Source organism: Morone saxatilis, unplaced genomic scaffold (genome assembly GCF_004916995.1).
Source record: "Morone saxatilis isolate NCDOM2014 unplaced genomic scaffold, NCSU_SB_2.0 Contig15, whole genome shotgun sequence".
Taxonomy (NCBI): Eukaryota; Metazoa; Chordata; class Actinopteri; family Moronidae; genus Morone; species Morone saxatilis.
The window spans coordinates 8,431,616-8,455,873 of record NW_023339707.1 but is presented as its reverse complement, the minus strand read 5'-3'; the positions used below and the strand labels follow the sequence as shown (position 1 = coordinate 8,455,873).

The window sequence follows — 24,258 nt, the reverse complement described above, 5'->3', positions numbered from 1 at the left end:
CACGCACGTGCACACACACAGACACGCACACACACACACACACACACACACACACACACACACAACCACTGTCTCTTGCACATTTAAAGTACACGAGTATGCAGTGAAAAATTGGGCACAGAAGTGCACAGACACATACAGACACTCACAGTGTGTAAAAACATCCAGATCACACACACACACACAGATGGGGCAGAGATGCAATGACGTTTATGTCAGTAACAAGAGGACGAAGAGGTGCTGAAAGAATAAGGATGACTAATGAGTGAGCTAAAAGTGCTTGGCAGAGAAAGAAATGGAGAGCAGAAAACAGATGGAAACAAGAGCAGAAATTCAAGATAGAAAATGAAAGGGATGAGATAAATGGAAGAAATGAGGGTAAAGGCTATGTTCAATGACATAATAAAAAACCAACACATTTACAATATGATATAAATCAATCCTAATAGAAATGTTCAATGTTCAGTATATCTATGATATAAGGAAGTATGAAACCACCATTTTCTGCTGTTAGTAACACTTTTCTTCGGTGGGTTTGCAATTTTGGAACAAAAAAAGTAGATGTGGTAGAACTTTAAAATCAACCAATAGTCATATCGTGCATAGACTCCTGTGAAAATTATGAAGGAAATCCTCATTAATATACAGGACTGGAAGAATGTAGAGCAAGACAAGTGTGAGCATGTGCGTGCTGGTGGGCTGCGCATGTTCACTTTGACACCTGTAAAACTAATTCAAACCTCTTTATGAACATTCAAAAGGCTACATGTGGATCAAATAAGAAATTAACTGTCTCTCCTTATTTCCTGAGACCTGTTGGACATGCCAGTGTATATATAATCTTTGTGTGTTTCTGACAGTAGCAATTTGCTGTGTCCATGTTACTCAGCACGTATTATTGCACGAGTGAGTATGTGCTGGTGCACGTACAAAACTTAATGCGTGTGGTTGTGCATATTGTCCACTGTGTTTGTTACAGTATTTTTATCCCGCTGACTTCAATGTCATCATCTCCCCTGTGATCTCCGTTCAGTCAAAGACTCACCCTCCCAGTAACAATACTCCATTGTCTATTAGAGGAACAGAGACTCATGCACACTGAGTTCACTGTAAGGACATTAAAATCAGTAACATGGGCTTGAATCAAACACGAGGTCTGACTGTTGGTCCTGTCGCCTTACATTCCCTTTTTATCCTGGAAAGTCGCATTGATCTCACCCAGGCTGCTCTGGCAGAGACAGCCTGGTACACTCATGTCATTGAAGTGGGAGTAGAGAGTCTAAAAACAAAAGGCCTTTTGTCCACAGTGACCCTGTCATGACCTGACAAATCACACAATCCAAGGATGTGGCCAGTGTTTGTCAGGTGAACTTGACTAACCGGTGAATGACGAAGAAAGAACCAGTCTGTTAATTTAATTGCTTCCTTACTTCTATACTGCTGGAGTCAAAAAAAGGATTTGATGCAGTTTGATGTAAGAGGGCGATCCATAAAAGATTTTTTTTCCTTTTTGGAGGCATTTTCAGGCTAAAAGTACACGATTTTTGGGGGGGGTTCTTAATTTCTTTTGGTGACTTTCCTTCTGGCACTTTTTTATTACTTGAATTTTCTGTTTTGCTGACAAACGTGAAAAGCTGAAAAGTTAATTTTCCAAACTGTCTATTGTTGCTGTTGCTGGAAACATACTAAATCACACTACTTCCTGTGCAGCAGAATATTTTTCCCAGAGAAAAACACACCTGCTGCCAGGCGCTTCACACAACAAATTAAACGGGTTTGAAGAAAAGGGTATTGGTTCTCCCAACCAGACAGACAGAGTGGAAACATTTTCACATGTAAATGTCATGGATTATGACTTTATATGTTTACTTGGTCAGTTACTGCACACTATGTGTCGAGTGAGTTTTATGATGCTGTCATTAAACCTGTTCTCATATGAACCGTCAAAAATATTTTTCTGTTGATAAAGTTTGGTTTTTAAGTGTATTTTTTATTTAATAACAGTGTTGTGCACTTTGTTTTCCTTTGTTACCCTGCTGGCCCCTCAATACACAGTTCAGCTCTTAGGGTTGATATGCACTGGGAACCGGGTGGGAAACTTGTACGAACTCTGGCAACTGCACTGATCCTGCATTTCCTCGTTTCTCAGACAGTGTCTTTAGTTCTCAGACAGATGCAGAGTTCAGTGGAAGGACAAATAAATCTGAAACACAGGCTGAAACTGAAAATAGCTCCAGTGCCACTTCTTTGTGTGGACAATGGAATAGAAATCAGAAGAATAGCCTTCCCAGTTAGTGAAATGAAAACTTTAATAAAGGTCTGTGTTGGTGAACTGTGTGGCCATACCTGAATGAGATTAATAATCTCAGGTTCTCCAGTGGACTGACCCTATTCCTCAAGTAGAAAGTGAAACGACTTCCCACATGCAAGGGTTGATTAAAACAGTACAGTTATTCATTTCTGTTTCACATAAAAAAACTGATATTTGAAGAATTGATGGCTTGTAACCCATCCATGTGTCTTTTTTTCACCACAGCATGTGTTCACGATGGATCCTACGAATGTGGAGAATGGACGAGGGAAGGTTCCACATGACCCCAGCGTCCCCTTTGCTAGCACCTTCAGTGGTATGTCTTGTGCTTGTGTTTTGTCTATATTTCTAAACAATTTGTAAAGTTATGGAGCTAATATGGCTAGGGAACCTGTTTCACTCTTGATTTCTGTCTGCCTCTTCACTGTCAACTATAAAAGAAAACTGAGGACATAAGATGCAAAGAAGTGGGTGTTCTTTCCCTTTGCGCAAGTTGACCCAGTGTGACCAGGCTGTCAAATTAACATTGTCCTTTTTGGTATTCGTTATCAGCCACATTAATCTATTTAAACTGCCAAACACAGGTAGTCTACCTTTCACCTCTTTGCCATGTTTTGAAATGATAATAACCTCAAGAACAGCAACCAGGGAAACCTTCTTTGGCTCTGTCATACATACACACTCACACACACACACACACACACACACACACACACACACACACACACACTGGAGCTTTGCTGACTAGGTGAAATAGTGTTGGGCGTTTCTCTCTGAATGTCATTAGGTATTTAGCTTAAAATGAAATAACTCTGATTTATACTAGTGACAGACAATCCTGGGAGCTGCTGAGGTGTGTGTGTGTGTGTGTGTGTGTGTGTGTGTGTATGCATAACTTGATCCCACCTTCCTCTCTCTGCAGCTGGGTGCTTTCAGCATCAGTATTTATCCCACAGTGTATCGTATCTGGCAGGAAAATGTTAAATTAGAGCCAAATATTCAGTAGTTTGAACCTCAGCAGAGATATACTGTAGGCTACAGTGGACACATTAATACAGAACAATATACACAAAGCTGTTGAGGAATACCATTAGCCCTACAGAATCTCATTGTAGAATGACTGCTTGATAAAAATGGATTTTTAACATACATGCTGGAATAGAATGGTCATTTGTTCAAAGTTAATGCACCTGCACCAATTTAAATGTCACTTTCAACGTAGAGAAGGTTCAAAACGTTGACTCAGCAGATTTATTAGCCCCCTCAAGGGCAGAAGGATTGTGTAAGATGACCAGACGGCTGGAGTTTAAGTTCCTGCCACAGGACTGTCCCTGAGTCTGACTGACTACTATATGACCGTGACCACTGACCTCTCTATGGATTTTCCCCATCAGGGATCAATAGTGTGTTAAATTCTGAATGGTTCTTATTGGCCATTGCTGTATACCAACACTGGACCAGCATATTAAAGCACATGATGAAAAAATAAAGGAAGAGAAAAAGAGATTCCAAGAATGAAACAGTAAAACATGATGAAAGTCTGAATCATCAAACCAATAATGTTTTCCGCTCTTCAATATCAGGATCTTCTCCCAAAATACACAAAGCTCAACAGGCTCTGTCATCACCAATTTCTACATCTATGTGTGTCTGTTTATGTTTGCTTATTTGAACATGATTTTGAATTTACTCTGAATCTGTTTGTATGGTTAAGAAGAATGTGTGTGTTTCTAATAATACCATTATTACAGCCAAATCGGAAGATTTTGATAAGATAAGGAAGAATTAATTTACACCCGTGAGATCATTGAAACTCTCTGGCCTGATTCAGTTACTACATTGTTCACTTTGCTGGGAAAAATGTAAAAAACAAATAGGATTATTTTGAAAAACTATCACTCTCATAATTCTTCATTTAAAAGTGGTTGTAGAGATTTCTGTCCTTGGCTGTTTCCAAGTTCTAGACTAATGATAGATAGTCCTGGCTACTAAAGGGTTTTCCAAGGTTCATGTACGAGACATGCCACAGGAAATATTGTATTTCTATTTGCAGGAAAATCAATATTCTGAGTTGTTAAAATGTAAAGTGAGTCTATGCCTATGGTCTCAGTCTCAGTGGAGGATGTACTGTACCAAGTGTGCTTGAGTTTGGGTTTTAGATTACTCTCCCAGTCTTTTCTTTATTGGATTTGTTTAATCTCCTCTTTACTTCCCCTCCTCTGCCTCATTTGCCTGAACCCCCCAATGTTTCTCTGTCACCCATGACTTCCTTATTGTTCGACTCTACCAGATATTTTATTTTTCCCAATCGCTTTTCCTTTATTGCTGCTGTTCCTTTACATTCTTATAACCTTATTCTCCAATCCTTTCCTTACCCACCATCCACTTAACCTGACTGTGCCAATGGTTTGTTACACAGAACTATCTGGGAAGTCAGTTGGAAACTGTTTGGAAAAGGGAAGATATTTTCAAAAAATATTCGGCAGGTGATTGGATGAACTGGATGATTAGATGATCTGTCCATCACTATCATCTATCACAAGCAAACTCCAACCAATCATATCAATAAACCATGTAACCAAGTCAGGAGAAGACCAAAAATATATTTTTCATCGAGAAAAGCCTTCAGTGCCAGTCTTTGCTCTTCTCTCAATGAAGAAATACTCTCCAGTCATGATATAATTGATGCTACCAGCATCTATGCTTACCTCTTTAACAGCTGGCAGTGTTGTTTCCAAGCAAACAGTCACTTCTCACATACGTCACACACACCTAACATTAAACCACATGCGTGGCTTATGACGTAGCTGCCAACAATTCCTCATAAGACACTGATTATTCTGAACAACTGTAGTTAGGACACAAGCCCATAGCTTGAAGCATGAATGGACTCTAGCGTGATTTCATCATCTTGTGAGTCCAGCTGCTTTGCAAGGTTACCATCCACTCTCTTTCTCATATGTTGGTTTCCTCTACTACCGCTTTCTTTTAAACATATTCTTTATCTCTCCCACCACCTCTGTCCTTGCTTTCTATAGGTGGGGAGTTGTATACAGGACTGACGGCAGACTTCCTAGGTAGAGACTCTGTGATCTTCAGGAGTATGGGAGGTCGCTCCATCATGAGGACAGAGACTGACCAGAAGCTGCTCCATGGTAATGTTTCACTGTTTTATCAACCCCTTACATTTGATACAGAAATAAGAAAATTCAAATTAAAAATTGTTTTCCATATCAGGAGATCTTGCAGTGTATTATCATTATTATATTAGGGTATCTAATCCCAGGTTAAAAAAAAGCTGTGTTCAAACCTCTGTGCAGAGTAGACTTTAATATAAGATGGAGACTGCAATTTTAAAAGTGCCATATGTAAGATATTCATAATAAAAAACAGTGGTAAGATCACGAAAAACATTGCATTTTATTTTGTGTCACCATGTCACGTTGGAAAACCTTCCAGACTGATAGTCTTAGGTATTTATCAATTTGATGATATTATGTGTTTACATCCACGTCTCTCCATCCTCTTCTTCCTCTGCAGACCCTAAGTTCATTGCTGCCCACCTGATCCCAGACAACGACGACAGAGACAACGATAAAGTGTATTTCTTCTTCACCGAGAAGGCCACAGAGGCAGGGGACAGGGAGGGGGCCATACACACACGTGTCGGACGAGTGTGCGCGGTAGGATGCTATACTGTTTATGTACAGTACATGATGATATTTCTGTTAAAGATGCAGCAGGCAACTCAGCAACTTCTCATAGCAGTGGGTTAAGTACAGCATATTTTACTGGCCAACATTTTCAAACATCTATTGCATGTGAAAATATGTGCAGAAACAACGTCCCACTTACTCAAGATAATCCAAAGACACCAGACACAAGTTAGATACAGATACACACAAAAAGATTTTCTTTTGGCAGGTGTCAATTGAGTGAAGCCAGATGGGCAGGTGAGCAACACAATGCACTTCCTTATGGCCACATAAATATGCAGTTTCAGGAATGAGACATCTGCAGGGGTGTTTCACTCGAGAACAAGGTTGTGGAGTTGTGATCTGGGAGTCCTTTTGGGATTTCTTGTTTTCTGGAGGATCCGTTATGGGCCTCAAATTGGGAGTCAACGCCAGGCCTTTCAGTCTGATGTATAGATTCACACTCCCACTGGAAAAGGTTATATGAGAAGACAAATACAGAGAAAAACTGAGCTAAAAGAGACAGTAATTTGATTTAAGGGTCTTTTTCGACATGGTCACATACAAATGTCTGCAGGAATAACTTCCCAGGACAGGAGGCAATGGTTTTATGGGTTTATCCTTCTACTGTGACAGTTAAAAACAATGTTTGTGGAAAAGACAAATGTCTTTTGGGGTAATCAAATATTTACATTTCCCCAAAGGACTGTGAAGGCCCCATGATATTCAAAATCATATGAATCCTTTTCACAAAGTTTGTCAAATTGCCAAACTGTGATCCTTGTCTGCTCGGCACGCTCTCCCACATTCTTTCACGCATTGATTTGACTTATAAAACCATATGTGGGCTGTATGTGCGACATGCAAATAAAGGTCTATATAGAAGAACACACACACACAGCTGCAGGGTTTCTGTAGAGACTGTTCAACTGTGCCAGAAAAGTTTGCACAAACTTTTCAGGCAAAATCCCACCTGAACCTTCAAATTATTACTTTCTTTGTCATCCTCATATTCATCCATCCGACTCCCCTCTCTCTCTCTCTCTCTCTCCATTTGTCTCCTTTTCTCTCCTTATACACATGTATTGGTATAGTATTTCCTCTCCAGCCATCTTTTTATCCCTCAGGCAAATCTCAAAAGTTGTCATCACTTTCCCTGTGGTGCTTCCTGCCAAGAAGCCAATTATCACTGCTGATCCTCATCACACACACACACACACACACTCACACACACACACAAATATCCATGCATGCTGTCATTCATATGTGCATGCACACATAAATGTTGATTTCTTCAGTTCTGCCTTCAGAGACAGTGAAGGATACAGACACATGCACACGCTCCCTCAGCATCTATTGTGAGTGCTTACACATTTATTCTCTGCAAAACAACAATTGTGCTCACAAAAGATTCAAAAGAGGTATATTTTAGTTTCATCCTAACGGCATGAGTCTGTGCAGTTGTAAAGTACAGTAGCAGTAGCTTCATGTGAGGTAGTGTTGACTTTCAGGTTTAATATAAATTGATTTATTATTAACATCAGATACATTGTGTAGGATTGTCCTTCAAATGTAGGTGCCAGCTTCACTCCCACCTTGTTTTAGGGGCTTTTTGTCTTAAGTTTGGTCTTTAACAGTAGTTGGATGGAAGTTATGTGACAGACTTTTTAGAAAGACTCCTTCATTGCCTGCTGTAAATGTCCTAAAATTGGGAAACAAGTATACTCTGTTTTACCCACTTCAAACAACCTTAAAGCTCCTTTAACTTCAAATCCAATCCAAATCCCTTGTGCTAGAGTACAGAGCCAAAAGAATAGAACTGTATTTTGAAATGAATATGCAGCTGTGTTTTATAGATTGTGTGTACTGTATTTCTGTCCTTTCTGCCAGAATGATGTTGGAGGCCAGAGAGTACTGGTGAATAAATGGAGTACTTTCATCAAAGCCAGACTAATGTGCTCTGTACCAGGACCGCACGGCATCGACACACACTTCAACCAACTAGGTGAGGACCTTTTTTAAAATAAACTAAAATGATGCTTTTGCATCTGCAAACATCCAGTAGCATTTCAGGTACAGTTTTACGAAATGCATAGGAGCTTAAATTCACACATTATTCTCTATGTAACATGCATATTAAGTGGCATTGTCTTTTTTTGTAAAACAGAGGATGTTTTCCTGCTGAGGACCAAGGATGAAAGGAACCCAGATGTCTATGCAATCTTCAGCACCATCAGGTGAATAATGTGTTTACAGGTTAACTACACACTCACTACTACTCACGTTAAACACTAGGTCAAACTGTGCCATCCTGACTGATAGAGATGCTAAAGCTTAAGTAATTGATTATTTGCAATTTGATATAGTCCCATGGTGGTCAAAATACTGCAGTAGAGCATTACATGCATTACATACTGCAAATGTTACTGATCCACTTGCATTTCTTGTCAAATATTAAATCTAAATAATAAATAATAAAACGTTCAACTATATATCTCCCCTCTCTCCTCCACAGTAATGTGTTCCAGGGTTTTGCTGTGTGTGTTTACCGTATGGCTGACATCAGAGAAGCCTTCAATGGACCCTTTGCTCATAAGGAGGGCCCTGACTACCAGTGGGGAGCCTACGAAGGGAGGGTCCCTTATCCAAGACCAGGCGTGGTGAGTATATCATCTCTAACCCTACATTTATTCTTAAGTGGCCAACCTTAATCATACATTTAGCATACTGTACTTACATTAATACATTTCTGCTTGGCAACATCAAAGGACCAGTATGTAGGATAGTCTCATAGTTACAGAACTGAACACTGCTCATGTCTGTATTTGACAACTTGTGAATGAGATGGGCTGTGAAGTGCACAGGAGAAACTATGGTGGCCATGAAACTTGCAAAAAATGCACAAAAAAACGGAAAAGGGCCCTTTCTATAATAATAATATATAATAATATTATTATTCAGTTTGTAAAGCCCAGTTCAGACGAAAGATTCTCAACAAGACGAGTTGAAACGCCCTGTTCTTCAACATTCTGCAACCTGGCCAGTTAACACCAATTCAACTAGATGACTAGTGATAGTGAATTACTTCCTACAGTTGCATTTTATTGACGGAACGATGAAACTCTCAATAAAATGGCAGGTTTGTAAATTTGGATCTGTCCATGGGTGCATGGGTACATTAAAGGCTTGTGCGAAATAGACTGATGAGGTGATCCTCTCTTTCCTCTGTCCAATACTCATTGACCAGCTGTTTGTTACTGACTTCACCAGCTGACTTTGCAACTGTTGACAACAGGTGATACGTTGAACTTCAGTCTGATGACTTGTATTCATTTTTCTACAGACATAATGTGGAGGACATTGTATTTTCCCTTAAACATGTCATAAAGTTGTGTACAAATTATTTAGAAGCGGTTTTCCAGGCCTACTGTGAGTGCTGAAACAGAGAGGGGAAAAGAATTGCAAATAGAAAGGTGATAAAAACATTCAAAATGAGGCATATAAAGTTTCCATATCAGTAAAGTAAACTACTGTATGTGGTAGTGCAGCTGTGGTGACTGTATACAGTACAGACCCTTCTTCTGGTTTATATCCCGACTCTCGGTGGAGCTCTGTCATGTTCTCTGAACCACATCACTGTAACTCAGGCTTATTATACACACAAACACGCGTGTGTAGGCAACACACATGTACACGATCATGTCGCGTGTGTAATTTCACCTCATTACCAGAGTGAAGGAGAGCGTATGGAGGCAGAAGGAATATGAATAATGTGAGAACAGAGCAGACACCTCTGTGGTTTTACTCCACTGACTCTCTGATTAACAGGAATGTTTCGGCCAAAAACTGAAAGTGAGAGTGTAAGAGAGAGAGGGAAGGAGTAAATGGAGGAAGAAGAAACAGGGGAAAAAGCTGATGATTCAGGGTAGGCTGAGGAACAGATGGGAAGAAGAGGAGTGAGAAGATAGAAGGGGTTGATTTTTGCTTCTTTCTCCTTGAAATATTCAGAAAAACTCACTTGACAAAGATGCTATCCTACCTGATGTTTAGCTAAGTTAAAATATTATCTTGTAAAACAGTTTCAAATCAATGATGATGACCTAGATTTGTCTATCTCACTTGCACTAGACTGAACATTAGCTCATTTTATGTACCTGGATTTTTCATTGTAACGGATTTAATCTTTTTTACCATGTAATATCCATCATGTCTCCTTACTCACCTGTCAAAACTGAACCAGCAATGGAAAATAAAACTTCAGTTTCATCTTCCAAAATAATCCCTTTGAGAGAGATTTGTAGGATTTTCCTCCCTAGATATTTATCTTGGATTGAAATATTACTGCACATTGTTTAAATTTGTGTCAGAACTAATTCTGTAATAGAGGAAATTATGGAATAGTCTCTTTATTGCAGATTTACTAGAGCTTTACTGGTAATCCTACCTGGACCTTGGCATTACATTTCATTTTCTTTTTGATGTATTTGTCTGTCATCCCTACTGGCATCCATTTTCATCCTAAAAGTCTTATGTTTGATAGTTAAATATCAAACTTCTTGGATTGCTACTACACATGTTTTGTCCTTAATTTACCTGGGTGTTTCTCTTGGATAGATTTTTGACATGAAAATCAACCACTATATTGTTCTGTCTCCTTGACAATTGGAGCATTGTCTGCATTTGTATGCCTCCTGCCTGAACTGACCGATTTGATTCAAATGTGTCATATTTCCAAAGGTGAAGCCAAGGAGTTCCAATCTGCAACTACATCGCTAGATGCCACTAAATCCTACAATCTGGTCCTTTAAGTTTTATTGTCTTTCAAAAGGTTATTACATTTACATTGCAATGCACTTTAAATGTTTAAATGTTCAATTAAAATAGCAGCTCCAGTGCTATTTTATGATTTAACTCTATTATGTGCTATTGCAGATGAAAAAAACGTTGCAAATGTTGGTCTCCTCTGCTATGTCTGTTGGTTAGAATGGATACATTTCAGGGCTCATACGATGCATACTGTGCTTAACACGCATACATGCAACCACACTCACATATGGTACATACACATACATACATAGTAAAAATGGACATGAATAGATGTCTGCCAAATATGCTCACCTCTTCTTTCTCTCATTAATCCTCTCCTGGCTGTCAGCTGGATATTGAACACAGTCGACCTGTTGTACCAAAGTTTGGATGAGTTGACAACAGATTTTGGGGCTGTTCCAGTTTAGGTTTTATGTGTACAGATGAGGAATAGTTTAGTGAGCAGTTTAAAACAGACTGACATATCAAGGATGTTCCCTGGGAGCTGCACAAGTAGTGTGTAACTATGTGAAAGTTGAAGTTACGAAAGGAAAGTGCATTATGTTGTTTTGTGTCTGTGTGTAAAAATAACAATTGCGTTGATTTTAGCATAGAGTTTACCCATTTTGAATAACACACAATTCATGCACTAAAAATCATATTTACATTTTTTGGAAAGCTTTTGAAGTATGAGAGTTGGAGAATTGTACTTGGATTTGCTTAAACATTCCACACCTTCTGGAATAAATTATAATTGATACCATTTATTGAACCATACCCAGAGGAATGTACCATTTATACATCAATAGTTTGTGCATTTTGAATCCAGCGTCCCTGCAGAGTTCAGATCCCCTCTCTGAAATTGAATCCAGACCATTACAGGGTTACTGTTGTGATAAGCAGAAGTAACAATATTTCTACCATATGGAAGTACAGTCTGGAATAGCAATACCAGGCAATGAGATTTACACAAATACCAATTGTTCAAATGACTAACGGCTCTCTCAAGAATCTCATCTGTGTAAGGGACTCAATCTCAATTAAATTCTACTCTTTTCTGAGCCTTAATTTATGATATTTGGCGAAGATGTCAGCCTTATGACTTTGACAGATGTTTTCATTTTGGTCAGTTGCTGCTGGAGTTTTACTTTTCTTTACTGATGGAGCTTCTCTCTGCATCCCAGCCTCCCCCTTCATGAAATGATCAGTATGTCAGCCGATGCAGGTTATTTCAAAGTAATATCCTTTCTCTATTCTCTCTTTACTTGTCTTTTGTATACTTGAGTAAAAATATCATTCACCACTGAGTAGCTAATCTGAGTGTTACTCTTGAAATCATCCCCCAAAGCAACCTTTTTATTGTTCTTTTTTTGGCCAATTAAGATTAGACTGCAGTCTTTTGAACTCCGACAGGAGCTCTGTAAAGTCCACCCCTCTCTCTCCATTGCTGGAGGAGAGCATTGCCACTGCATTGCACTGATTTTAATTTCACAAAACTGCAGGTTACATCATCCTTTAATTGTGACATGGAGGGGATCCCAGAGTTTAAGAGAATCATGGATAAAGTGTGAGTGTGTGAGTTCTGAACGAAGTAAATCTTTCAATGGAAGAACAGACAAACAAGCTCACGGTTTTGGCCACCAGCAGAGACAACAATAAAATAGAACAGCTGGCATTTTCTAGCCATAGTTGTATTAAACAAAACAGTTGCAGTGAAGACTTAGAAAAAAGGAGCTGTGCGTGACAAAGACTTTGGCTCCTTTGTAATGAATTGTTGATCTGAATCATTAGCAAACCCAAAGGTCATATGGTTGGCGTAAATGCCTTCACTTGGACAGTGTTCAACCCTCTTAATTATTTGAGTTATGCAGTATCTCAGCCAAGTACCAACACATGAATTTTCTCATTACTACAGTGACACAAAAAGGAGGATTTTTAACTAACAACAAACTGCTTCTATAGAGCTGTTTTCAAACACATAACTTTACAACAGTGGTTGTGAACTTTAATCCAAAGTTTTCAGGCACAATAAAACTACTAATGAGAGTTCTTTGAGAAGACTTTAAGACCATAATTAGGCCACAATTCTTTTAAAGAAAGCACACCTCCCAGGGTTGAAAATGGTGGGAATGTAGAATCAAGGTGGAAAATAGCCAGAGTTTTGCTTTAAACTCTTTAAACCCTTCTGTCTTGCTTCTGTTTGTGTATCCATATCTCCATCTTTTTTTTTCTTCATCAGTTCGCCAGCCAAGAATTTTACCAAAACAGTTCTGCCTTTGATAACCCACCTCCCTTTTCCTTTTCCTTTCTCCACATCTATCTCATTTCCCCCATCCGTCTTTCAAGTGCCCCAGTAAAATCACCAACCAGCCAGGCAGAGAGTTTGGAAGCACAAAGGACTTCCCTGATTCGGTGCTGCAATTTGCCCGTAACCACCCATTGATGTGGCGGCCGGTGTATCCTGCCCTGCGCCAGCCTGTGCTTGTAAAAGCCAACATTCCTTACAAGCTGAAACAAATTGTGGTGGACCGGGTCGAGGCAGAGGACGGGCAATATGATGTCATGTTCATTGGCACAGGTAAGTGTGATTCCATTCCTTTTTAAAACCAGAAACTTGTATTGTCATGTATTGTCACTTGATATGTTCAAGTTAGATTTGGTCTAACAATGAAATGCATTTGGTATTTTAAGGATAAAACTTGTCACTTACAGTATGTCTACACTTGTCTTTCAGATATTGGTACAGTATTAAAGGTCATTGCCCTGCACAGTGGAAACAGTCTGGAGACAGAGGAGATCACACTGGAGGAGCTACAAGTGTTTAAAGTAAGCTTTACTCACCAGGTGTCTCTACGTTTCTCTCTGCTTCTTCCTCAGTCATTGTTTTTTAAGGCCAAATAGGAGAAGCCTCCATTCACCATTTTTTTCATCACATTTTGTTCACTGTGTCTCTGTGAACCCCCATAAAAGTTCTTTCAAAACTTAATCAGATTTATTCTCGTCATTTTTAAGGAATAATTCTTTTTAATTTACCCCCCTTTCACATTTTGGGTTTTCTTATTGCAAGCCTTGTCACACATTGTGAGGTCAATTATTTTCATTATTGCAGGTGCCGACTCCAATTACATCAATGGACATATCTGTGAAAAGGGTAAGCTGATATAACTGTAATTGCTAGCTTTAAAGGTCACTTATATTAACTTAAACTTTTATCTTCATTATGCCTTACTCCCTTTTTTTCTTCTCTCATCATTTCAAACAGCAAGCCCTGTATGTGGGCTCTCCAGCAGGTGTGGCACAGGTGAAGTTACATCGCTGTGAAACTTATGGGAAGGCCTGTGCTGAGTGCTGCCTGGCCAGAGACCCGTACTGCGCCTGGGACGGATCCTTGTGCGCACGGTATGTACCCAACAGCAAGCGCCGCTTTCGCAGACAGGACATCAGGCATGGAAACCCTGCACTGCAGTGTGTCGATCAGAATCTGAGTGGTAAGTGTGAGTGCTTTGTAATTATGCAGGATTATTTCTTGGCCAGGTGAAGTGACTTCCCCGATTCATCGCAGTGGCAACGAGACTCTGGGAAGTTACAGCACCTGGCCTGGGAATAGTCCCCCAACTTGTAAAACTGCAACCTTTTTTTTTTTGCAGTTTGTTTTTCTGTATGAATTAAACAATCAAGCTATAACTTAACTTATTTATTAGTGAGCTTCAGAGGTGCTGACAGCATGATAGCAGACTAGCTGTTCCCCCTTCTTCCAGTTTGCAAAGCTATTAAGACATCAGACTGATAACAATCTTCTCATCTAACTCTTGGCAAGAAAATGAATAAGCTTCTTCCCAAAATGTTGAATTCTGCCTTTATATCAGTGACAAATTTAAAGATACAAGTGGGCAAACTGTTTCCTTAAAGGGTCGTTGCTGGGAAGATTAAGGTTAGGATTCTCCATCTGCTCCACCCAAAAGTTTTACCACATTTTTCCCAGGAAAAGAAGTAGATAAGCATTGCTTCTTGTATGGTCTAGACAAGGGTGGTGCTCTCCTTACACACTCTAAACTATTTAGCTGTGGATAGGAAGAAGACCAGTGAGGCTCCATTCTTGTGTATACTCTACATGAGTTTGTAAACACCTGAGGTCCAGGGGAAGATGCTGTTGGACATGTGTTTGAATGAAGACTGTATATGTGTGTTTGTGTCTGTAAGGGTCAGTGGACGTCTTAGTGCCTCTTTCTCAGGATGGAAGCCTGAGAGTGTTTGGGAGAAGTCTGATTTGTGCAAAGTCTGTCAGTTTATCCAAGCTGTGTGAGACAAATGTTCTACAGTTTATTAGACAGAAAATGTATGTTAACTCCTCAACAACGTGTCTGTTTACACATTACACATTCAATGTATGAAGAACACAACATTGTACTTATTTCACACCAGATCTTACATCTTGTTAAATTTGGAGAGACTGTGTTAATGGAAGATGAGAAATTATGTTTTTGCCATCATTGATCCTTTATAACGTTGGTGAGAGTAAGGGAAGACAGAAAGATGGTGTATGTGGGTGTGGGGACAGAGAAAGAGAGGGAAAGACCTGACAGATAAGCTCAAAGTGTCTGTCATCAGCAATCATATAAAAAGCAAGAGCAAATAAAAAGTAGAAAGACAAATAAGTGGGAGAAAATGGAAGAAGGGGATGTGGAGGTGAGATTGAGAAAAAGTGTGAAGACAGACAAAGAGGAGAAAAATGAGGCTATGGAGCGGCAGGGACGAAGCGTGTGTGTTGGCTGTTTGCTCATCTGAGTGTAGGTATGGTGCTGAGGTGATGAAGTATGCTGCCCTCGGGGCCTTTGGATGAACCCACGTTCTACAAAGTTTCTTTGTGCCAAAGTGTCGAGTCGTTGAGGCATGTGTTTCTCTTGCTAAGACTGAAATATCATCCTATTGTTTGCTATTTGTTAGAGATTCATTCTAAATGTGTACTCACATGAACTCAAGTGAACGTTACACAACAAGCTACTGGCAAAGATACTGCCTGCTTTAGTAGCTGTGTCTCCATATCACTAATATAATCAGACACACATCATCTGTTTTCTGAGGTTTTCAGTTCAGATTGCAACTGTTCCTTAGTAAGTATTTGGGATTGATGTCTCTAAGAAATAGTTCAACATTTCCCCTTTTATTTTCTTCTTGAGAGTTGGATGAGAAGATCAATACTGCTCTCATGCATGCTAAATATAAAGGTTAATCCAGCAGCAGGTTAACTTAGCTTAACATAAAGACTGCAAACAGGGGTAAAGAGCTGCTCCAGCTTCATATTGACCTGAGGGTTATAAATAAATAAAAATCTTATGTCAAATATTTGATCTGATTCATTTGGGGATGTGTTGAACTGAGAATGTGCAGACCTTAACCTTTGACTGGCACTTTTACAGAGACTCTTCTGCACATCCATGTTAGAGAATGAATGTTTGTCTAATGTAGGGCTGTCTCTGACTACAGATTTTCCTAGCCAATAGTTGACTGGTCGTCAAACATTTATGCTATTAATTTCATTATTTAAATATCTATATTTTAACAGCCCCCTGCTAAACGGGAAAATAGCGGTAATGATTCTGAATGTGTCAGAACAACCAGCAAGGAGACTGAATATTTGGTTAACTTATTTCAACGCAGTATAAAAAACACAGGTCTTGTTGTTCAAAACACTATAATAAATAAATAACTTCCAAATTCACAAAAACAAATATTCGCGGACTCATTGGCGGTGTGCAAGCCATACCTTGGCTTTCTGGGGAGCTCACTTTTTCTTTTTTTCTTACTCAAGAGAGGACTGACTGACTCACATTATGCTGACTATAAAACAGAGCAACAAATAAGTCAGTGGCTCTGGTCAGTTTGTTCAGTTCAGTTTAGGCTGTGGCCACTGAGATGTTGCTGAGCCAGCTCCATTGCCCCACTCCCCGGCAGCCCAAAGCTCCTGTGCTAGTGGTACTTTGAGCTTTCAGTCTGGGTACAGTCGGTCTCAGTGACAAGTCACATCTTCCGTTTGACACAGTTTTTTTTTTCCTGTAGAAATCCAACTAATGAAAAGTGCGTTGACTAAAACTATGAAATGTGCATTCTCCAGAGATATATAACTGAAAAAACAATGCATTATGCCTAAAAAAAAGAAATATAAGTTTATATCCCTTTTTTTTTTTAGAATTCACTACTCAAAGATTGTTCCTGTAAAGGTGCCTTACATGTACATAGTCAAATGTGCCACTCAAGAGGACTTTACTTGGTGGATGCTTACATACATTTTACGCATAGAATAGGTGTCTGTAAAGAGAATCTAACCCATACCAGGAGTTAAGTCTGTTAATTTTGCAGTGCTGTTTAGACTTTTAATTTTTATTTTCATTCTTTCACAATCTTTCACATTGTCTCTCTTTCAACCAGAAGAGCTTGATGTGTTAGAAGACAGGGTGGTGTATGCGACAGAGAACAACAGCACCTTCCTGGAGTGTGTTCCTCGCTCTCCACAAGCTACTGTTACCTGGCTCATCCAACGTGATGACCACAAGGAAGAGGTAAGATGATAAGTACATAGCCATCAGATGAAAGTCAAGATAATAAAATGCCACACTGTTCTAATATATTATGGGTGGACGGTGGGGAAGCCAACAGTGGCCAGAGTAACTACCTTTAAAAGTGAGATTTGTGTGTGAATTTGGCACTTGGTTGACACTTTTGACAACCATTTGACATATGGTTGAAATTAAGCAGTTATATTTCAAAGGAAAATGTACAACTGCTCGTTCTCTTGGATAAACAGCGCATTCTTTGCAAACCTTGACCATATGCCACTGAAAGCTTAAGTGTCACTCAATGTCTACTGTGACTTAAACGCAGACTTGCAAAGTCCTTTTAAAGCGCTACTTAGAAAAATTATGTTGCTCTATTTGCCCACACCCACAGTAATCATTCATTTGTTTGAGGCTATGTTTCTCCAAGCTTAACCTAGTGCCTCGGTCAGCCATGCAAGTATTAAGGCATTACCACCCCTCTCCATTTCCTTGCAAATAAACATTTGGCTGCCACTCCAGCTGACAAGACTGCCATGTTTGTGTTGGCAGAGAGGGATAGTTAGACAAGCAGAGGGATGGAATCTAAAGGGGGGGTGTACAGAAGGTAGATTGAGAAAAGAGGTATAGCAGAGAGACATGGGGTGGAGGTAGGTAAGGTAAGAAAAGGAGAATGAGAGGAAAGAAAAAGCTAGATAAAGTAAAAACTAACAGTGACTGGATTTCATGGTACATTCTTGCTGTTGCAATTCAAGCTGAGAAAACAGTTCAAAGAGCCCCGTTCTCCCTCTTTATTTTCTCATGCTACAAAGTGGATTATTTTCCCCAAATTTTGATTTCTTTTTTGTAGTTGGGTGAATAGGCTCAACACAGTGGCGGCACCATTTTTACAAAGATTTTTCTATAAACAAAGTCTTCTGCCATCAGAATAAATTGGAAGATAAAGATGATCTCATAAATATTTTATGTAACAGTAGTGGCTTTAAAAATCCTATTGTCATGGCACTCGCCGTGTTTTGAAACATTTATGTACCACAAAAGCCATTTGCGACATCAAAAGCATCAAATTTCAATTAATCTTGAAAAATAAAAATAACACACTTTGCTTTAAGCTTTGCAAAGAAAGCTTAACCAATTTAACTTTGCTGTATAAAGTTGTAAACTATAAGTGTGATTCATTTGTTCTTTTGTATATCATTGCAGTGATATGACTATACAGTCACAGTCTAATCTGAAACCAAGCCACTAAAATTCAAGTGAATGTCAGTGGTTCTTTCCCTAATTCTTATTTTCTCTGCATAATTAACAATATGTCATGTACAAAAGTTAAAAATAGAAATGTTTTCCCTTTGCATCACTCAGGTGCAGCTGGACGATCGTGTAATGTCTACAGAGCAAGGCCTCCTGTTTCGTCGCCTCTTCCGCCAGGACGAAGGCGTGTACATCTGCCGCTCCCGAGAGCACGACTTCACACAGACCTTGGTCCGCCTCACCCTCGAAGTCCTCCAGGGGGAGACTGTGGACGAGCTCATGGCACGTGACAACGCTGGCCTCTCTGATTCATTTAAGGACCGGTCAGGAGGCTACAGGGCCTGGATGCCTTGCAGCGCATACAGCAGGGGCGGCGCATCAAGCCAAATGGGTCAGTCACGTACATGGTTTAAAGATATCATGCAGCTGATTGGACCATCAAACCTGCCGCACGTGGAGGAGTACTGCGAGAGGATGTGGTGCAACGACAAGTTGAGGAGGAAACACAAGAGCATGCTGGAGAAATACCGCCAGGCGCAAGAGAGTGCCAGGAAGGCTCGTAGCAAGAGCTCCGGGGAAAGGAATCGGACACCGAGGGATCTCAGTGCATGGGAGGAGTAACAGGGAAGAGGCGAGCGGGGGAGAAAGAAGGCGAAAATGAAAGAAGAAAAAAGGGACAAAGATTACCATATAGGGTAGGATGAATTGGGCAGCAAAAAGGGCGAAGACCAGCATCAACTCCTAACAGTTTAAACTTTTTTAAAAATAAAGTAGATCAGAGCTGAACCTAACAGAAAAGATTTTATGAAATTAGTGCATGTATAGGTCAGGTGCTAGGGGTTGGTTCTGGATATGGCCCAAAAAAGACAGAAGTCTTTTTTTTTGGTTGTCTGGAAAGACAGACAAAAGAGACCGCTACTGAACTGAACAGGTTGTTGCTGATGTAATGAGCTTAATAAAGAAGAGATGAGAGACCGTCGTTCAAATACACTCAGAGGACGCTTACCAAGGATTCCTCCCCCCTGTCACACTTGCGATCACACTTGTATACTTCTACAGTTATTGAAATGATAGACACTGCTTTCATTTCATCAAGTTATAAAAAACCTTTAAAACTTCACAAACCTCAGATTTATAAAACGTATGCATGCTTTTGGACTGACTTTCCTGGCAGTCTTGTGGACTCTTTGATGAACAGTTGGCTCCTGGCAGACTGGGGCTTCAAAACAGATTTACTTTTATTTACTTTGCATCTTTGGATTACAAAGAAATGCCAATCTGACACACATGGACACATACGCTTTCTCTCCATTTGTTTTTCTCACTACCAAGTTGGACACATTTCACAATGAAATCACTGGATTCATCAGTTGGTATTTAATGGTCCATGTGTCTTGCCTTGCTTTTTTAAAATCAAATATTAATGTGTGACATAACTGACTTTGCAGTATATTTATTAGAGGCATATGCAGCTAATGCACACAGGCTTAGTCTCTTATCTCGCCAGTGTACATGGATACAAACACACTCATACATAAACTGAAATCCCACTCACCCTTCACACTGAACGCACAAGCTCAACTCGTTCAAACTGGAAGCTACCATGAGACGACTGTTGATGGTTCAACAGATTAAAGGCACATTGCTTTGTTTTTACTGCTGTGGGTTGAACGTTCCATTAAACACCAGCTACAGATAAAAACTCCCCCCTCAGCGACCCTTAAAAAAGGATATTTCACGGGGGCTTCTTTTCATGCTTTTGGGTACATACCGTAACACCTCCTGGAATATACCTAATGGCCACAGTCATGGCTCCGATACTTATTTCCTTGGAAAACTAAGTCTGTGACATTTAGATCAATCCAGCCAGTTTTTTCAAGTCAGTCAAAAACCAGCCCATAAAGGAGAAAACATATATCCTGACCCCTCAGTGGTATCCTCGCCTCACACTTCCACTAAACTCATTTTCCCAAGGTTTCTCTGTGTGCTGTAGCTCTCCAGTGAAAATAGAGGGAACAATAGAAGGGGTCAGCTGTAATGGCCGAGTCCTCTTGTGCTTTCTGCTTTGTAAACACTGGTTTTAAGACGGTTCATGGTTTGAACACATGATAATCCACATTGTTATTGTCGTTAGTTTTGCTCTTATAATATAACTTTTCAGAGTTTCCTTCTAGGCAGCAGGTAGAGAAGAGAACATGGGGTTTTGAGTAGATGTAAGCATTGTAGCCTAGAGTCAAATCTGGCTTCAGATGTGGAAAAAGAAAAGTGTAGAGGTCAGGGAAGAAAGAGAGTTTCGGTTTCAGTGAAGGGCTATGTGTGGATGGGAGGTTCAGTAATAATATAAAATATTAGAAATAACCACAAACTGAAGAAGAAAGATAATGTGAATAGAATTGTGTAAACAGATTTTTTGACTGAAAAGAGTTTTAAGAGTTGCTTTCAGCTGTATCACTTATGTAACATTAGAATACATTAATGGGGGCTTTTGACTTGCATTACTTATCTAGAAATCTCCTCTGGCCCCAACATGGATGTCCAGTGGAGATCTGTGTAAATGATTGCGAAATATAGTACACCCAATAAACAATGGAAAACATGTGCCTATATGTCTCTATAGTTAGCTGCCAGATTCATATTTTTTTAATTGTGTATCTTTAATCTTTGTCCCTGTCTGTGTACAAGTCCAAGCTGAGATTACTATTTTTACTGTGACTGATGAAATTCTAGTGATAAAGTGGTGAATTAATCAGTTTCCAATTATAAACCATACAAAGGGTAACCATGGTTACTGGATTGATTTGAATATAGCTACACACATTTAGAAACACAATCACCTGTTGCTAATAGCCTGTTGTTGCCAAAGAACTGAGGACCTCCGATATGGCCGCCAGAGAAATCCCACTAATACGTGGACATATGGAAGATGGTATATCAATTCTGGGAGCCCACTCATTGTTTAAAATTAGACAGGAAGTAACATTAACTCCAGTGAACTTGGTGACATTTTGTAACCTTCATGGCGTGTGAATGGCTTCTCAGAGGAAAAATTAAAAGAGAGGAGGAGTGAAGGGAGAAGAAAGGTGAGGAAGATTAAAATATAAAAAGTACTACAGGCATCTTGTGAAGGCTGTATTTGCAATTTATAAAAACCCAAAAATAAATTTTTCGGGAATTCCATCAGTAAGAGTATTTTAAAAAGTTCAGTTTGTACAGCACACTTAAACACGCGTTTTACTCTAGCAAAGTTTATTTTCTTAGTTTCAGCATTGTGAGAGTGGCTATTAGACTCCACTTATGGTGTTTTCTCTAATAATATTGCTTCTGATGTCTATCTTAACTGAGAGAAAATGACAGGAGGACGGTATGCATGAAACAGAGAGAGAGACAGTTAGCAGGGTAAAATAGGGTTAAAAAACTTACTTGGTCTGGTCTGCTTTGGTCTATGGTGATGATAAAAAAGTGAATTACTATCATCAGAAATTTAAATTTGTGTTTAAGGTATAACTTTTGTGACTGATTGTAAACTTATGAGTTTGTAAAATTGTCTAAAAATGCAACTTTCCTTTTTATAGCAACTGTCATAAGATGGAACAGCCAAACGAAATGTTGACACTTTTTTTGCTGGACAATGTTTTTGGGACTTTAAATGACACAAACGTCACCTTAGGATGACATTAATTTGTGCATTTGTGTGCTAATATGGATTTTTTTGTTACAGACAAATGTGCATCACTGATTTAAAGTAGTTACTGCATGTTCAAAGCACACATTGTAAAGTCTTCAGATGCATTTCAGTTGTTGTACAGTTGTTCAAAGTGTGTTGTGGTGTTGCATATTACATTTACTTTTACTCTTAAGCTATAGATAGTTAAGTGCAGTTTGTCAACTGTTTAACTTTTATCTTAGACAAATGTTCAATTTACAGCACTTATCCTGCCTTAACGTTCAACTATAGTATTTTACAGTGTTTATAAGAACAACGACTCAAACATTCATCAGTGTGATCAATGTATTGTGCTAACTTTTGTAAAACTGGGGAAGGATTTCACTGCAGCATTTTGGGAAGTCAGCAGTCCAACGAGCACACCATAGCCGTTTAAATTTGAAGGGTTTAACAAGCACGATTTCCCTGCATAAAACAGTCTCCTGAATATACAGGCAACAACACTCTCAATGTATAATATAGTGTAAGGATCCTTGGATTAAAAATGAACAACAACTTGGTGAACTGTCCCTTTATTGTACTGTAAAATTGTGTTGGTTGTAGGGTCTCTGACAGAACCTAATTTAAATGTGTATTTAAGTTTTATTTAAGTGTCTTTCTACCATGCATGCTATGTACTTGTATGCTATTTAACACCATTAAAAGTTGACTTTCTAACATATAGGAGGTGACCTCTGACTGAGTGTTTTAAAGAATTTTACTTGTTTTGGGCAGAATGGGAGTCTATTTAATGTTTTGGTGGGACAAGATTAATGGCGCCAGTGACATAAACGCAGACAAGCAGCAGTGCCCTGAAATGAGCCATTTTTATAAACCATAGCTTTTACTGTACTTAAACCAAGACATGCTCTATTTAATGCTGAATCAACAACATGCAGACTGCACACCTGCAACAAGGCTGTTTGGCTTTTAATGTCAGGGTGGAATTCCCATGTCTGCTTTCATTTATTATTTTTATTTGTGTGTGTTTGTGTCTTTCTATACATATGAGGACCAAAATGTTCTTGGCTGAAAGGCTAAAAAATAAAATATCATAAGGGTTAAGTTAAGGTTATGGTTACCCTTTGGGTAATCCTAAAGTTACAGTAAGTTTGGGATAGAGTTAGAAAATAAATGCAGTGAAGGTCCCCATATAACACAAATGTCTATCTTGTACTTTCTGTATATGTGTGTGTGTGTGTGTGTGTGTGTATGTGCACTTAAGTGTTCATATTAGCAGGCGGACATGTGCAAGCCTGTGATTGCGGATTTACAAACCCAGTGTTGACACATTACGTTACCCAGTTACTGGGTCTAGCCATGCATGTGATTGGAAGGTAATTGGCCTGTTACATCTGTGGAAATTTGCAGTAACAATGGCTGCTTGTCGCTTCAGCAAACTCACCATCACATAAAAACCAAACCTGCCATGATGTCACACCTTGACAATTACTGCAACCATAAAAACACACACAAATGCAGGTTGTACACACATGCTTTGCACACACAGATGTGGAGATGTCATAAAGACAAGCAGACACATTGCCCTGGATAAAACCCCAGAATGCAAATTCTGATGTCAGTCTCCACTGTATAAAAGTAATTAAAGTGGGCCCTGTGTTTGTTCACAGTTTAGTATGGGTCAGGCCTCAATAAACTATTTTTCTTCAAATTAGCCAAGTATACATTGAAGGGGAAAAAACACATACTGAAAGTTCTTATATTCTAAAATAAAAATGTATGGGTCATACAAGTCATAGATCAAAGTCTACTTTTCAGCACTGCATTTAGACTTATTTCAAACGAGTATACACACTTTAAAGAATGAAGATTTATTGAAGCCGCTGACACAGAATTCAACAAAATCACACAAAGTCGCAGTGGGAAAGTAGCCTAAATGTAGTCAAAAAACTGACCTACAGGTAACAGCCACACTAGACT

The 24,258-nt window shown here is 39.2% G+C and overlaps 1 protein-coding gene across 2 annotated transcripts in view; it reads left to right on the top strand.

Moving 5' to 3' along the window:
- The window catches only part of sema3bl (sema domain, immunoglobulin domain (Ig), short basic domain, secreted, (semaphorin) 3bl), a 59,446-nt gene extending 36,447 nt beyond the window's left edge, over positions 1 to 22,999 (top strand). Inside the window, exons 5-16 of one of the 2 annotated variants that reach the window (XM_035656352.1) lie at positions 2,537 to 2,627; positions 5,350 to 5,466; positions 5,852 to 5,994; positions 7,897 to 8,011; positions 8,174 to 8,243; positions 8,522 to 8,666; positions 13,159 to 13,390; positions 13,547 to 13,638; positions 13,922 to 13,963; positions 14,075 to 14,300; positions 17,242 to 17,369; positions 18,726 to 22,999. In XM_035656352.1, the coding sequence (XP_035512245.1) occupies positions 2,537 to 2,627; positions 5,350 to 5,466; positions 5,852 to 5,994; positions 7,897 to 8,011; positions 8,174 to 8,243; positions 8,522 to 8,666; positions 13,159 to 13,390; positions 13,547 to 13,638; positions 13,922 to 13,963; positions 14,075 to 14,300; positions 17,242 to 17,369; positions 18,726 to 19,235 (1,911 nt within the window). In that variant the 3' untranslated portion in view covers positions 19,236 to 22,999. Of the gene's footprint in view, positions 1 to 2,536; positions 2,628 to 5,349; positions 5,467 to 5,851; positions 5,995 to 7,896; positions 8,012 to 8,173; positions 8,244 to 8,521; positions 8,667 to 13,158; positions 13,391 to 13,546; positions 13,639 to 13,921; positions 13,964 to 14,074; positions 14,301 to 17,238; positions 17,370 to 18,725 lie in introns of both variants that reach the window. The other variant, XM_035656351.1, reaches the window with a different exon arrangement.
- The last annotated feature ends 1,259 nt before the right edge of the window (positions 23,000 to 24,258 follow it).